The following is a 17,394-nucleotide window of genomic DNA, read 5'->3' on the forward strand; positions in this document are numbered from 1 at the left end:
TAATCTTGCACCATGGATGTTCTAATATTTACTCTGGAAGGAATAAATACTTGAATTCACATTCTGCTCTGCCCTCCAGTTCTTTAGAAGGAACGTGAAGCAATTTGACAGCCTTTTAGGAAGATAGGTCCAAGTTGCCATCTCCTAGTCTGTGGTTAGGCTAGCTCTGCCCCGTCGGCACCACTAGGGACTACGGTGCCAAGAGATCTATTCTGTACAAGAACCGTCAGGGTCAGTTGCAGCTATTTAGTGTATAACCTATTTTCCCAAGTGAGTTACCACACAGACATAACACCCCGATTTGCCTGAGCGACTTGTGAAGGAACGCCTCGTGTGCGCCCATTTCCACAAGTCAGCTACAGCTGCCGCTGGTCTAGCAGTGCTTCAGCAGCTCTTGCAAGTGCCTGTTCACACACTGGTGTGCGACGTGACCATACTCTGGAACCCCACATTACATATGTTGGCAAGTGTTTGTGAGCAGCAGAGGGCAGTAGTTGAATACGAGCTACAACATGCCTGTCAGTATTCCGATCAGTCTCCGCACATAACAACTGACAAGTTGGCATTACCAATTACCATCGATTACCAATATACAACACTACAGAGAGAGGTTGAGCTTTGTCCTGGGTAACTGTATTCCTGTAGAGACTTGTTATTAACACTATTATTTAGTCCTCTATCTCTTAAATCTGTGTAGTTATATCCTGCAAGTGAATGGTCACTGATACATCTAATATATAAAGCTCAAAGTGTGTATGTGTGTATGTATGTATGTATGTCCGGGATAGGCATCCGCACCGTCGCAGCTACAGCCACAAAATTTGGCCACACGTCTGGACCCCTAGAGCGTCCTAAGCTATGTTGTGAGGTGAAATTTTAACCCTGCGCGTTCCAATTCACCAAACAATTTTGCCCTATCTACATACTGAGGGGAAAAACTGTGTGCGCGTCAAGCCCCACCCCTCATTATGATGTCATAATGCCGCTATCTGCATACTGGGGAAGCAGTGTGTGCGCATCAAGCCCCGCCCCTCATTATGATGTCACAATGGTTGCCATGGTGACGCTGATGTCATCATAGGTTGCAAGCCCTGCCACCGCTCATTATGATGTCATAATGGTTGACTATGGGATGGAGGATGTGTGATGAGTATATGGGCACCGGACTATGGGATGGAGGATATGTATGACGGGTATATGGGAACGGGACTATGGGATGGAGGATATGTATGACGGGTATATGGGCACGGGACTATGGGATGGAGGATATGTATGACGGGTATATGGGCACGGGACTATGTATGATGGGTATATGGGCACGGGACTATGGGATGGAGGATATGTATGACGGGTATATGGGCACGGGACTATGGGATGGAGGATATGTATGACGGGTATATGGGAACGGGACTATGGGATGGAGGATATGTATGACGGGTATATGGGCACGGGACTATGGGATGGAGGATATGTATGACGGGTATATGGGCACGGGACTATGGGATGGAGGATATGTATGACGGGTATATGGGCACGGGACTATGGGATGGAGGATGTGTGATGGGTATATGGGCACCGGACTGTGGGATGGAGGATATGTATGACGGGTATATGGGCACGGGCCTATGGGTTGGTGGATATGTATGACGGGTATATGGGCACGGGCCTATGGGTTGGTGGATATGTATGACGGGTATATGGGCATGGGACTATGGGATGGACGATATGTATGACTGGTATATGGGCACGGGACTATGGGATGGAGGATGTGTGATGGGTATATGGGCATGGGACTATGGGATGGTGGATATGTATGATGGGTATATGGGCACGGGACTATGGGATGGAGGATATGTATGATGGGTATATGGGCATGGGACTATGAGATGAAGGATGTGTGATGGGTATATGGGCACGGGACTATGGGATGGAGGATATGTATGATGGGTATATGGGCACTCGACTATGGGATGGAGGATATGTATGATGGGTATATGGGCAGAGGCCTATGGGATGGTGGATATGTATGATGGGTATATGGGCACGGGTCTATGGGATGGAGGATAATTATAATTTGCTATAACTAACCACAGTTAGTTACTATGCCCTGGCAGCGCCGGGCTCTTCAGCTAGTTGTCTCTAAATCTGGATAATTGTATCCCATTGGCCAGATAAATACCTTATATTCCAGGACCTGGGAAATTGTATCCCAGTAGTGATAGCTCTACTGCTTTATACAGTATACCTATCCTGCTGGCTAATGGTCTGGCTAAATCTATCCCTCTACTATCAGCAACTATTGTATTTCTAATTGCACTTTAATCTTATCATTATATAATTTTTCAATAAAGGTTATATTTTAGTAGACTTTAGTTAGGATTTATTTGCTGTCTCAGATTTTCCCTCTCCCCATATTGTATACACATACATCCCTTCCTTGCCCCCCAAGCTGTGTATTCAGATCTTCCCCAACCCCATTACAATAAATTGTCAGTTTCTTCAGTTCCATTGGAGCACTTAGCACCGATGCTGTTTGCGCCTCTGAGGCGCCGTCGAATGACGTCAACAGGGTGATCACAAGACTTGATCACGCTGCTGACATCGCCATATCCCGGTGGTCAGGACTTCAATTGTGCTCAGTCCGTCTGAAAAATGCAAGTACAATTGATCACTGGGATCCGGCGCACTTCATCTTCTCTGAGCTTGACATCCGTCTCAGAGAACAGCCGACTCATAGTCTGCCTGGCCCATAATGCAACCTCCAGGAAATCACCTCGGACCGCCGGATGAGGCGGCTCAACGGTGTTCCCTTGCCAGCTGAACCGGGGGCAGATACCCCTCCTGCCCTCCCCTAGAACTGCCTCTGGGTTAAGGCTAAATAACAGAAGCAGTTGCTGTTTTCTATAAAATTTATAAAAAGCAGTACATTATAGTAATACCTTGACTAACGAGTGCAACGACTTATGAATTTTGCGAGATGCGAGCCGTCACTCTGTCAGCTTTATGATGTGAGCCGAGATCTGAGTTACAAGCGAGCGAGCTTACACCACTCACCTCATGGTTACCCTGCCGTGCAAGCACCTCTGTCATTGCTTCATTCTTCAACTATGGGTCCTAAAAAAGTGAGTTGCCCTGTCAGTTCTTTTTATCTTTTCTTTTGATTCAGGACCTTACCATCTTTTGCTGCACACAGGTTTTTAGTATTACCAACGTTGCCATTTTCCTCAGGTGGACTCTATTTTAAGCATTGCATGCTGTGTGTATTTGACATGGGGCTGTTCATAGCATAATGGTTATTTTTTGGTTCATTCTTCTGCTAATTTTGCTGTTAATGAATCTTTTTTAAAAACTCCTAATAAAATAATTGGTGTGGTTTTGGGGGGGCTGGAAGAACGGATTAATTGCATTTCATTTCATTTTAATGGGGACATTAAATTTGATATACAAGCAAATTGAGTTAAGAGCTCGGCCACAGAACGAATTAAACTTGTAAGTCAATCACTGTATATGGTTTTTAGTGATGAGCGAACATGCTCGGATAACATCTGATCCAAGCATGCTCGGGTGTTATCCAATGCCTTCAGTGTCACCAACTCCCTGCCATCCCCTTGTCCGGTTCCAATACGGAAAGGTTCCAGGAAAGACATCTCAGCTACTCCTGCCTCGGTTGTAGACCCCGGATCCTTCTTGAGACAGTCCTTAAGCTGGTGCTCACCTGCACGATCCTCAGCCTGGGACCCCTTCCTGCTGTAGCAGCTCTATCCCCACAGCCGGCAGACTGTCTCTTTCACTGCTCCTTGCACCTTGCCCTAGGCAAGGCTGCCCGGGCTCTGCTGTCTATCCAGGAAGTGTCCTGACTATATCCCTATGCTCTGCCCTGCTCAACTCTGACTCCTCCCTACTGACAAACCTCTATGCTAACTGTACCTAACTAACACTCCTATTCTATTTTAATCTATTCCTTTTCTCTATGATGACCCCTCTATTCTAATCCCCCTACGGTCCTATACTATCTAAGATCCTATCCTGGCCCTAAGCCTATACATCGTACATGACAGATACATCACATTACAGTACATAACAAGTATAATAACGTTAGTGAACAATGAGGTGCCACACGTAACCATGAGAGCAGCGTCCAGGGAAGAGGAGGAATGTGAGGGTCCCCGCCACCTCCTTACACTCCTCCTTCCTAAAATATGGTCATCCCTGAACATGGCGGCACCTGTAAGCTTAAAATTGTTAGAATTTTTTTAAAATATATATACAGTTAGTACAGCCTATGTCCAATGCTGCTTAGGGTCAAACGTGACTCTGTCTCCACTTGGTTAGAGCCCCCCAACAAAAGAACTCAAGTTCCTTTAGTGTGGGTCTGACTGACCTCGGTCTACTGGCTCCTGGGACCCATCTTAAAGGGAACCTGTCACCCCCCTGGGCGTTCTTCAGTTAAAGAGCCACCTTCAGCAGCACTAAGGATGCATTCTGTGAAGGTGGCTCTTCTTTTTCTGACCCCCAGTAATGCCAAAATATTGACTTTTATAATTAGCTCCTCTTACCTGTAATGTGTCCCATAGGTATGATGTGTCCCCCATATCAGCCGCCTACCATCCGTCAATCATGCCTGAGTGGCGCCTCAGTGCCACCCACCATCTGTCCATCATGATGCCCCATGCGTCGCTACCTCCTCTTGATTTGAATCCTGGTGCCTGCGCTGTGACAAGCATTCTCGGGCATGCGTAGTGTGCGCTGCCCTAGAACCGATATCAGGCGCCTACGCGTTGTGGAGGCCCCAGATCCCGCCCTGCAATGTGTTATGACATATTCACACTGCGGGGCTGGGGCCTCCACAACACGCAGACGCAATAGCCTGATGTCGTTCTCGGGCAGCGCACACTGCGCATGCCCGAGAACACTTGTCACAGCGCAGGCGCCGGGATTCAAATCAAGAGGAGGCAGCGACACACGGGGCATCATGATGGACAGATGGTGGGTGGCGCCGCACAGGCATGATTGACGGATGGTAGGCAGCTGATAGAGGGGGACACATTATACTTGTGGGACACATTACAGGTATGAGGAGCTAATTATAAAAGTCAATATTTTGGCATTACTGGGGATCAGAAAAAGAAGAGCCACCTTCACAGAATGCAGCCTTAGTGCTGCTGAAGGTGGCTCTTTAAGTGAAAAACGCCCCTGGGGGGTGACAGGTTCCCTTTAACAACAACGGTACATATAGTCCTGACCTGACTTGCTCCTCGGGTCCTCCTGTTCAGATTTTCCCCCCTTCTCCTTTAGCAGAGTACGGACCCTTAACAAAACAAGTGGGCTGCTTTTATCAGAGGACAGTACAGGGTTAAAACAGGAAAAGTTCAGGGTTAAAACAGTCCAGTACATAAAGCAGCCATTACAGGCCATTACTGTTTCCAAGGGTGATTAACCCCTTCATGTTTTAGTCCCGTAATCCAGCAGGGGGTGTGCAAACGTGCACAAATACAGTTGTGGTCAAAAGTATTGACACCCCTGCAATTCTGTCAGATAATACTCCGTTTCTTCCTGAAAATGATTGCAAACACAAATTCTTTGTTATTATTATCTTCATGTAATTTGTCTTAAATGAAAAAACACAAAAAGAATTGTCCTAAAGCCAAATTGGATATAATTCCACACCAAACATAAAAAAGAGAGTGGACAAAAGTATTGGCACTGTTCGAAAAATCATGTGATGCTTCTCTAATTTGTGTAATTAACAGCACCTGTAACTTACCTGTGGCACCTAACAGGTGTTGGCAATAACTAAATCACACTTGCAGCCAGTTGACATGGATTAAAGTTGACTCAACCTCTGTCCTGTGTCCTTGTGTGTACCACATTGAGCATGGAGAAAAGAAAGAAGACCAAAGAACTGTCTGAGGACTTGAGAAACCAAATTGTGAGGAAGCATGAGCAATCTCAAGGCTACAAGTCCATCTCCAAAGACCTGAATGTTCCTGTGTCTACCGTGCGCAGTGTCATCAAGTAGTTTAAAGCCCATAGCAATTGTGGCTAACCTCCCTAGATGTGGACGGAAAAGAAAATTTGACAAGAGATTTCAACGCAAGATTGTGCGGATGTTGGATAAAGAACCTCGACTAACATCTAAACAAGTTCAAGCTGCCCTGCAGTCCGAGGGTACAACAGCGTCAACCCGTACTATCCGTCGGCGCCTGAATGAAAAGGGACTGTATGGTAGGAGACCCAGGAAGACCCCACTTCTTACCCCGAGACATAAAAAAGCCAGGCTGGAGTTTGCCAAAACTTACCTGAAAAAGCCTAAAACGTTTTGGAAGAATGTTCTCTGGTCAGATGAGACAAAAGTAGAGCTTTTTGGGCAAAGGCATCAACATAGAGTTTACAGGAGAAAAAAAAAGGCATTCAAAGAAAAAAACACGGTCCCTACAGTCAAACATGGCGGAAGTTCCCTGATGTTTTGGGGTTGCTTTGCTGCCTCTGGCACTGGACTGCTTGACCGTGTGCATGGCATTATGAAGTCTGAAGACTACCAACAAATTTTGCAGCATAATGTAGGACCCAGTGTGAGAAAGCTGGGTCTCCCTCAGAGGTCATGGGTCTTCCAGCAGGACAATGACCCAAAACACACTTCAAAAAGCACTAGAAAATGGTTTGAGAGAAAGCACTGGAGACTTCTAAGGTGGCCAGCAATGAGTCCAGACCTGAATCCCATAGAACACCTGTGGAGAGATCTAAAAATCGCAGTTTGGAGAAGGCACCCCTCAAATATCAGGGACCTGGAGCAGTTTGCCAAAGAAGAATGGTCTAAAATTCCAGCAGAGCATTGTAAGAAACTCATTGATGGTTATCGGAAGCGGTTGGTCGCAGTTATTTTGGCTAAAGGGTGTGCAACCAAGTATTAGGCTGAGGGTGCCAATACTTTTGTCTGGCCCATGTTTGGAGTTTTGTGTGTAGTGATCAATGTTTTGCTTTTTGCTTCATTCTCTTTTGTGTTTTTTCATTTAAGACTAAATGAAGATAATAAAAGCAAAGAATTTGTGTTTGCAATCATTTTCAGGAAGAAACTGAGTATTATCTGACAGAATTGCAGGGGTGTCAATACTTTTGGTCACAACTGTAAACTTGGATAAGGGATAGAAGAAAAACAAACAACAGTCCTTCAACTGTGACCATACTGGCCACCACTGACACCAAGTCCTGGTCCCGTCCAGGGCTCACTACCCTTTCACAGATACGGAACAGTCTCTCCTGCACTTCAATCCATGCAACTAGCACATCCAGTTCATTTTAGGGGCTGCCTTCACTCCTTGCTCTACTTGCAACTGGAATAATGGGCCGCATTCTGGTCCTGAATTATTATAAACGTGTTGCCCGAAGACCCGCTGGAGGGGAGGACTCTCCGCTCTTTCTCCTGCTCCTTTCCTCTGTCAGCGGCTGATTCATGGTACCTGGAACTTCCTGCTCCCGTGACCCGATTGTGGCCACCGCTTCCTTTAAGGGCGCCTCTGACTTTCTGTAGGGACTACGATCATTGCAGACGGCTGCACGCAATACTGCGCTTCCTGTGCCTGTCTCTCTTTGATGCTGGAGACCATTTTCACCGCCACAGCATACTGTCCACGTGGCCCTTGTTCTTTAATAAATGTCACTCGGTCCCATTCCTGAAAAGGACCGTCAAAACTAATGGACCCGGCATTCACATAGACCTTGTCCCCAGTCTCGACCTCATGGATGAATCATACAGCCCCTTATATACTATGATGGTCCAACTGTCAGCACCCTGTACATTATAGTGTGATTGTACCCCAGAGCTCCCAAAAAAAAAAAAGAATCCCTATACTCACCTAATCGAGATTCCTCATCCTCCGCAGTGTCTGTCTCTTCTTCTATCCATTCTCGCAGTGGATTCTGATGGCATGATGCAGTGACATCTTTGCACTGCCAATGTTCCTTGCTTAGTGCTGGACTCCAGCAGGCCGAAGATAGAAGGGACGCCCACAGCGGGCTGGGGTAAGTGACGAAGCCAGTGACTATGTGCTCCGTCACAACTGTTAAAAGTATGCGCATCTTGAGGAAGCTGATTCTGTTAGCAACATAGCGGATAAGGCAGCCCACAACCAGACAGGCCCTTCTGCCATTTGCCAGAATTGCAAGATGGCCAGTCTGGCCCTGCAAGGTCCTTAATCCTGCAAATCTTCTAGCGCACTTTGGTTCCGCTTGATTTTGGCTGGCCAGCAGATAGCAGTCTTTCCTCATTAATGGCACATCTTGCACTAATTTTCCAGTGGTCTCATCACTTTGTTACTTTCTTCCCCCCCTTTTTGCTCGCCAGTCCTCGGGTGAGTGAATTCTTTTGAGTTTGAGGTTTCCCCACAGGTAGGCCGATGTCAGCCAACAATTGCGTGCATTCCTGGGTCTTCTGGGATCAAACAAATTCATCCTGAGCATACTTGTTAGAGGTAATCCCGGCATTGGCTCGCTCAGTCCTGAGGAGCTCTTCCTGCAGAGGCGCATTTGGGGTACTTGGAGACTCAAGCACTGGGTGTGGTAAGTCGACTCTGAATTTGTTTTGACCCTGTTAACCATTATTCTTCTTCCTCTAAGACTGCCCATTGTGGACCTCAGCCACTTCAGTTGGGGCCCCTGCCTGGTATGGTCTTCTGCTTCAGAAGAGCAGGGTCACAGCATATTCCTGTGCAACACCTGAGGTCTAACCTCATAGACTGGGTTTTTCAGGTGATTCTTCCTCACCACTCGGTAGAGTACCGCCTCCCAATGATGATGCAGCTTGTTTCCGGGTCATTTGACCGGCATCAACACATGGTCCCCTGGCTGAAGTGGTCCATCTGACATCGATTATCGACTTGAATGTTCCACTTCCTGAAGCTTCTGCTCAACCAGCTTCCTTACCGTCTGAAATCTGTGACTGTTCTCGGATCCTGGCACTAGGACTACTGCCCGAACAGGAATCCTCTGCCTCCAGCTCCAGTTCAGTGGTCTCTCCGCCAAACAGTAGCATGTAAGAGGTGTTACTAGCAGTCGCATGGAAACAATTATTGCAAACCCACAACAACTTAGAGGCAAATTCGAGCCGCTTCATCTTCTTGTCCTCTTCCAGGGTCCGCAACATTTGCAACAGGGTTCGGTTGAAGTGCTCACAATCCCCATTTCCCTGTGGATGATATGGTGTGGTTTGGGATCTGTTGATTCCATGGATGCAGTACAGTTTGTTTGTCACTTGCCCCTGGAAGCAGGACCCTGGGTCGTAGTGAATTCACTTTGGGCATCCATATATGCGAATGAAGTCCTGACAAATGGCTCTGGCTGTAGGTTCAGCTGTCTGATCCTGGGTGGGAGTCACCACTGCAGGGTTGCCATTAGGAATTTCGGGGCCCCATATTGGCAAAATTTTCGGATCCCCCTTGAAACTCTGCCCAGGCTCCACCATAGCCCCACCTCCACCCCTCGGACCTTCCACGGTCCCACCAACCTCTCTTTTAAAAAATCCACTTCTGCACCATATAACCCCCCATTATACATCACCAGATCACATACATAGCCAGCAGCTTTTGTTTTGGCCAAAAGATTTTTTAATCCCCCTCCACGACAAAGTAGTCTCTTCTGGCCAGGCTTTACTCGACTGTAACTTATTAAACAATTGTTAAAATATCCAATACAATTTTAGGTATATTTTTATTTCATTTTTTTAAAATGACCATTAACATCACATACAAGGGAAAAATACCACTGCACCATGACCAGATCACATATTACCACCACATAGTGACCAAATATTACCACATACAGGGAATAAATACCACCACAATATAACTAGACAACATATTACCACCACTGTGACCGAATAATAGCACATATAAGGAACAAATACTGCCACACCATGACCTGACCACATATTACCACCACATAGTGACCAAATAATAGCACATACAAGGAACAAATGCCACCACATCATGACCAGATCACATATTACCACCACATAGTGATTGAATATTACAATATTGATCATTAATAAAATAAAAACACAGTACTAATGCCATTATACACAGGGGATATGTTCTTAGTATACAGTGTCCGTGTACAGGTAATACAGTGATCACCTGTGACATTATACACAGGAGCTCTGTATATAGTGTCAGTGTACAGGTAATACTGTGATCACTAGTGACATTATGCACAGGAGCTATGTATATAGTATACAGTATATAGTGTCAGTGTACAGGTAACACACTGACTCACCGGTGACATCTCTAGTTAAAGTCCTTCATCTTCGCTTCTCTTCTTCATCCAGTTCAGACCACGATCACTTCTTCCAGTCAGGACTCGTCTCTGCATAAAATAACACAGTAATCTATAGTACATTCCCGGATTTTTGCCCAACTTCTATACTACGCCAGATGAAAAAAGCGACCATGTCGCCATGCATAGTGACAGGACCTCTCCTCCCCCACACTGAAAACTGTAACCTCAAAAATAATATCCCCTATAGTAATAATATCCCACATTCTGGACCCCACGTGTCCACACATTCTGCCTCATGTCTCTGCATATTGCCCCATAGTCATCCCTAATTGTATAATGCATCCCATAGTCATATATAGCAGTATAATGCACCCCCATAGGGGTATAATATAACCCATAGGGGTATTATGCACCCCCATAATGCTCCCCCATAGGGGTATAATGCTCCCCCATAATATAATGCGATAGGTAGAGCTGAGCCAAACGGGTCTGTCAAGTTCATAAGTCGCTGACTTTTGCTAAAGTCGGGTTTCATGAAACAAAATCCAACCATAGCGTGAGGTCGGCCATGAGGTCGGCGACCAGAGCGCCAAAGTCGCATTTCAAATGATGCTTCCAGCACCCTTTTTCACCCAATGATGGAGGGCGCACACTGTGGGCAATGCGATGACATGGGCAGCGGTCACCACCATCTTTGAGAAGGGCATGCAAGTGATTGGCTTGCTTTGTGTGGCGTCACAGGGGCTATAAAAGGGCGTGCACGTCAACCGCCATCTTACTTCTGCCGACCTTAGCATAGGGAGGGAGAGGTGGCTGATTCTGAATAAGGGAGAGCGTTAGGCAGGGAAGAAGAACCCAAAAACTGCTTCTGCTGGTAGCGATTTCCAATTACAACACAACACTTTGTGTGCAGTGACAGGGGAGGCTCTATTTTTGTGCATCAGCTCTGTTGGTTATTAGGCTGCCTTATAAGGCTCCCTGATAGCTGCATTGCTGCTTGCACATTGCTGTGCAAACTGCTTTTTTAAAAGCAAAAATACTTTTCTTCCTCTTTTCTGCACAGTTACCAAGCGTTCGTTTTTCCACACTTTTGTGTGCAGCAGTCCTGCTTATTAGGCTGCCTGCGTCCATACTTGGACTGAGAGCATCATTGTCAGCCTCCTAACGTCTCTAGGGAGATTCTCCCCCATACTATATACACCTTGTACTTTGTCATACACCAGCCAATTTCAGCCTGTTAAATTGAGGTGTAATCTATAGTGGGCCTGAGATAATAGTTCAGCCTCCTAAAATCTCTAGGGAGCTTCCAATTCTCCCCAATACTATATACACCTTGTACTTTGTCATACACCAGCCAATTTCAGCCTGTTAAATTGACGTGTAATCTATAGTGGGCCTGAGATAATAGTTCAGCCTCCTAAAATCTGTAGGGAGATTCAAATTCTCCCCAATACTATATACACCTTGTACCTGGTCATACACCTGCATATTTCAGCCTGTTGAATTGAGGTTTAATCTGTAGTGGACCTGAGATAATTGTTCAGCCTCCTAAAATCTCTAGGGGTATTCAAATTCTCTCCAATACTATATACACATTGTACCTTGTTTTACAGTACCATATAGCTGGTGGTATTTTGGGTACATTTTCCCAAAAATGAGGAAGTATGGTGGAAGAGGCCGTGAACGTGGGCGGGGGTTGCCAGCTGGTACTGATGGTGGTGGTGCTGGTGCTGCATCTGCTGGTAGTGGCAAAAGCACAATAGCACCTAAGGCAGGAGGTGTTGAGCCTGCGTCATCGTCTGGCTCCACAAGGCCTCGAAGGCTCCCTTTTCTGGGAGTAGGTAAACCGCTTTTAAAGCCGGAGCTTCAGGAACAAGTTTTGGCTAACATTGCTGACACAGCCTCCAGCTCTATCGCCTCCTCTTCTGAAGTTTCAAAAAATAAAAGCACTGTGTCATCAGTGGAGGCTCCTGGACAGGAACAAACCTTTCCTTGTGTCCTTCACCCCTACCAAAAGTGAAGGATGCGGCAGGCCACACTACAGATTTCTCCATGGAGCTCTTTTCACATACCATGCCTGGGTTATCAAGTCAAATCGTGAATTCCCCAGTCCAAGATGAATCTGACATGCAGTGCACTGATGCACAGCCACTGCTAGATTTTTCTGCTGGTACATTCACTCAGAGCACTACATTGTCCTCGCAGTGTACTGAGCCAGAATCTGACCCTGATGAGACTCAGGTGCCCCTTTCCGCATACTATACCACCTTACACGGTGACACAGAGGAAGGTGCACATGAAATTGAAGAGAAGGTGATGGATGACCCAGTTGTTGACCCAGATTGGCATCCATTGGGGAAAGAGGGTGCCGCTGCCAATAGCTCAGAAGAGGAGGAGGAGGATCCGCAGCAGGCATCGACATTGCAACAGCTGTTATCTGGCAGGCCCGTAGCAGTCCAAAAACGGGTTACAAAAACCAAAAGTGTTGCAGGACAGCTTGGCCAGACGGTCAAATTAGCACAGCGTGCAAGGCTTCAAAATGTTTTCCACAGTAGGAAGTGTGCAGTGTGGCACGTTTTTGAACGAAATCCTAATGATCAGGCAAAGGTTATCTGTAAGAAGTGCGCAAAGACCTTTAGCCGAGGGAAAAATCTGAGAAATTTGAATACCAGTTGCATGCTTAGACACTTAACCACCATGCACTTGCGAGCGTGGACGGACTACCAAACCTCACATACCACATGTGGACCTGCTCCGAATGAAGGTAGTCAGCAACGCTACATCGCTTCCCCCACTGTAAGCCCACCGGTTAGCACACCACCAGCAGCAAATGTTGAGGTGTCGTCGCAAGGCCAAAGCAGTCAGGGAATCACAATATTATTGCTACGAAAGACTGAATCTAGGCCATCAGCAAGACCACCAACACCATCACCAACCCTCTCTCAGTCCGCCATGTCCACCGCTAGTTCCACCATATGCAGCTCTCAAGTCCAGCTCACCCTACCAGAGACTCTGAGTAGGACAAGAAAGTACTCATCCTCTCATCCGCATACACTGTGTTTGAACGCCCACATTGCCAAACTAATCTCGTTAGAGATGATGCCCTACCGGTTGGTTGAAAGTGAAGCTTTCCGTGAGCTCATGGCCTACGCAGTACCACGGTATGACCTACCCAGTCGACATTTCTTTTCTCGAAAAGCCATCCCAGCCCTCCACCTGCATGTGAAAGACCGCATTGTCCATGCACTCAAGCAATCAGTGAGTGGAAAGGTGCACCTCACAACAGATGCATGGTCCAGTAGGCATGGCCAGGGCCATTACGTGTCCATCACTGCGCACTGGGTTAATGTGGTGGATGCAGGGTCCACAGGGGACAGCGGCGGTGGGACAGTGCTGCCTAGCCCACGGTATAGGAAACGTTGGCTGTAGGCGTTCGACCCTCCTCTTCCTGAAGCGAAAGGTCTCCACAGAGCGCAGTCGCACGAGCACGCCATCCGCAGCTGCCAGTGTTGCACCCAAGGTGTCCCACTATCGAACAGCTAGTGGTAAGCGTCAGCAGACTGTGCTGAAGATGATGTGTTTGGGTGACAACAGACACACCGCGGAGGTACTGGCCGACTACTTGCAGCGGCAAACTTAGTCATGGCTGGGCAGTCTACATTATGAGGCAGGCAAGGTAGTTAGTGATAACGGCCAGAATTTTGTGGCAGCCATAGCCCTTTCAAAACTCAGACACATACCTTGTCTGGCTCACACCTTGAACCTGGTGGTGCAGTGCTTCCTCAATAATTATCCGGAGTTAACAGCCCTGCTCCATAAGGTGCGAAGACTGTGCTCGCACATCCGCCGGTCGCCCGTACACTCCAGTCGTATGCAAAAGCTGCAGCAATTGCTCCACCTTCCCAAGCACTGCCTAATTATCGACGTTGCAACAAGGTGGAACTCCACCCTGCACATGATTGAGAGGCTGTGCGAACAGAGGCAGACTGTAATGCATTTGTCGGAGAATACACGGGCAGGCAGTTTGAGGGCAGACATGGAGTTGTCTTATGTGCAGTGGTCGAAGCTGAAAGACCTCTGTAAAGTCCTTCAGTGTTTTGAGGAATGCACATGGATGGTAAGCGCAGACGACGCCATCATAAGCATGAGTATCCCACTTATGCGTCTGCTTATGCAATCTTTGACGCACATTAAGGAGCAGGCGTCTGCAGCCAAGGAGGAAGAGGAGGAGGGAAGCCTTGATGACAGTCAGCCATTGTCTGCTCAGGGAACTCTCCTGGACGAGGTGGAGGAAGAAGAGGAGAAGGAGGAGGATGATGGGGATGATTATTTAGGGGAGGAGGATGCTTCTCTGGGGGCAAGAGAAAATGTTGGCGTGGCAAGGTCAGGTACAGGGTTTGTGCATTACTGGAGGGATGTGGATTTGCCAGACAGTGCTCCTCCACCCAGCACTCGCAGTGCATCATTGACACCTGGAACATTGGCCCACATGTGTGATTATGCCTTGCAGATCCTAAAAAGGGACCCCCGCATTGCCAAAATGATGAACGATGACGACTACTGGTTGGCCAGCATCCTGGATCCACGCTATAAAGACAAATTCCAAAACATCATGCCACAGGAGAACCTAGAGCTAATATTGGCTAACAAACAAGCAACTCTGGTAAACCATTTGTTTGAGGCATTCCCAGCACACAGCAGCGGTGATGGTTCTCACACGAGCCGTAGGGGCCGGGGGCAACTTGGAAGCGGTGTTGGTGGTGCACACATCAGAAGTGGCGTTGGAGACAGGGGTTTCATGACCATGTTGTGGACCGATTATTCAAATACCGCTCACACGACTGATAATACTGCATCGATTGAAAGTGACAGGAGATAGCAGTTGTCATCTATGGTTACAAACTACTTCTCCTCCCATATCGATGTTCTCCCTCACAGGTCATTCCCCTTTGACTATTGGGCCTGTAAACTGGACACCTGGCCTGAATTGGCACAATTTGCCCTACTGGAGCTTGCTTGCCCTGCTGCTAGTGTGCTATCCGAAAGAGTCTTCAGTGCTGCTGGATCAATCCTGACAGAAAAAAGGACCCGTCTGTCGACCTAAAATATTGATGATCTAACCTGCATTAAAATGAACCATGCATGGGTTTCAAAGGATTTTTTTTTTTGTAAATTCTTTATTTTCGAAATTTAAGCATCACCATTAAACACAACACCAGTTCTCAGATACATTTGGCGAAATATTAATTAAGGGTTGGTTTAGGGCGAAGAGGAAGGAAAAAATAAGGGAAAAGTAGGTAGAGGAGAAAAGGGAAAAAGGAAGGGAAGGGGAAAAAGGGTACATAATCATAAACAGTATCAACAACATTAACATTAACATAATGTGGTTGACGGCATGAGCACAAACATTGAATGGGTGCACTTCAGAAAATAACATAGCACATTACATTAGGGCTATCTAATTGGAACAGTGAGGCCAGGAACCCCAGTGCAGAAGCCGTCAGGTCCAGGTAAACTTATGAGACTCTAAAATGCCCTTAAGGAGGATTGTCTTCTAAATATCTATTCCACGGGGCCCAAGTCAACACATAAGATCTATGATTAAAAATTTCCCAGCTAGACAGCTCCTCTAAGCGAGAGATCTGATTTATTTTAGCATGCCATTCTCCCAACGTGGGAGGAGCTACATCTTTCCAATGGGCAACTATTAACTGTCTCGCCGCACTCAACATCAGTGGGAGAAGACCATGTTTTTTTGGTAAAAAGTCCTTCGACGGACATGAAAGAAGAGCCTCCGTGGCTCTAAGATTAACCTTTATTAGTCTTAATTTTTTGAGAACTAGTTCAACTCCATCCCAAAAAACCCTCAGTCTAGGGCAGTCCCAGAATATATGTGAATGGTGTCCTCTAGAATTGAGGCATCGCCAACAATCGTCATTATCTGTGAGACCCATCTGGAATAATTTAGCTGGAGTTAAATGCCACCTAGTTAATATTTTATAAGAGTTCTCCTGCAGGAGTACACACCTGGAAAAACCCCGAGCATTCGACAGCATTTTAGATATTTGGTCCTCTGTAAACGTGGTATTAAGTTCCATTTCCCAAGAGTATATAAACGAGGGTTTAAAATGTATATTCGGAGAGATGAGATGTGAATAAATGCGGGATAGAATTTTTAGCCGTGGGGGTGGAAGTTTAATCATAATATCTAACCAGGACCAATTAGATTTAGACGGGAATCTCCGTCTAAACTGTAAAAGTGTACGTCTGATGTGTTGTTTTTGGAGAAAATTTGTTGGTTGAGTCAACGCACCCGGTGGCCAAAACCCCTCCTGCAAGATTCTATTACCATAAAAACCATTCAACGATTCTCTAGGGAGGTTGGACCATAAATTATATGGGTCTTGAAAATCTAACTCCAACAGATAGGGTATTGAGCCGATCGGTGTCAATGTCGAGGGGAAGGTGTCTTCTGGGAGCTCTCCCATCACCAATCTGTTAATACGCAATGTAGTTGTGGTTACCTCATCCAACCTAAGAGAGGTTGGCGGTTTAGCTTTAGTCCAGAGATACGGTAAACCCTTCAGGCCCAATAGAGCCAAGTCAATACTATCCCCCTCCTCACTCCCAGCACAGGACACCACCTTTAACCATCTACTGAGATGAATAGCCTTATAGTATAAAAGAGGGTCCGGGACCCCCAATCCTCCAGAAGAGATAGGGCAAGAAAGAAACTTATATGGCAACCTAGCCCTTTTTGATTTCCAAATAAATTTTCCAATAAGGGATTTTAACGTTCCAAAAAAGGTCAGGGGAATCTGAATCGGAACCATGTTCATGGTATACATTATAATAGGCATTATATACGCCTTAAACACATTAATGCGACCCATCCTGGATAAAGCGGGTAGGCTATACTTCTGCATCAGGCTTTTGACCTTTTGAATTAAAGGAGTGTAGTTATTTTGAAATAAGTTGGCGGGATCTCTAGTTATCGTTATTCCCAAATATCTAATAGAATTAGTAGCCCAAGAGAATGGAATCTGCGTGCGAATAGTGGAGATCTGAGAGTGGGGGAGAACAACGCTTAACACTTCAGATTTTGTTAAATTAATTTTAAAATTA

General features: G+C 46.4%; 1 protein-coding gene across 1 annotated transcript in view; it reads left to right on the forward strand.

The window, feature by feature from the left end:
• The first annotated feature begins 4,125 nt into the window (after positions 1-4,125).
• The window catches only part of LOC141074978 (uncharacterized), a 50,152-nt gene continuing 36,883 nt past the window's right edge, over positions 4,126-17,394 (forward strand). The window contains exon 1 of the mRNA XM_073562306.1: positions 4,126-4,227. Coding sequence (XP_073418407.1) covers positions 4,126-4,227 — 102 coding nt within the window. The remainder of the gene's footprint in view (positions 4,228-17,394) is intronic.

The sequence above is a fragment of the Dendrobates tinctorius genome, unplaced genomic scaffold (genome assembly GCF_039654945.1).
Source record: "Dendrobates tinctorius isolate UK_male_01 unplaced genomic scaffold, ASM3965494v1 ptg000345l, whole genome shotgun sequence".
Taxonomy (NCBI): domain Eukaryota; kingdom Metazoa; phylum Chordata; class Amphibia; order Anura; family Dendrobatidae; genus Dendrobates; species Dendrobates tinctorius.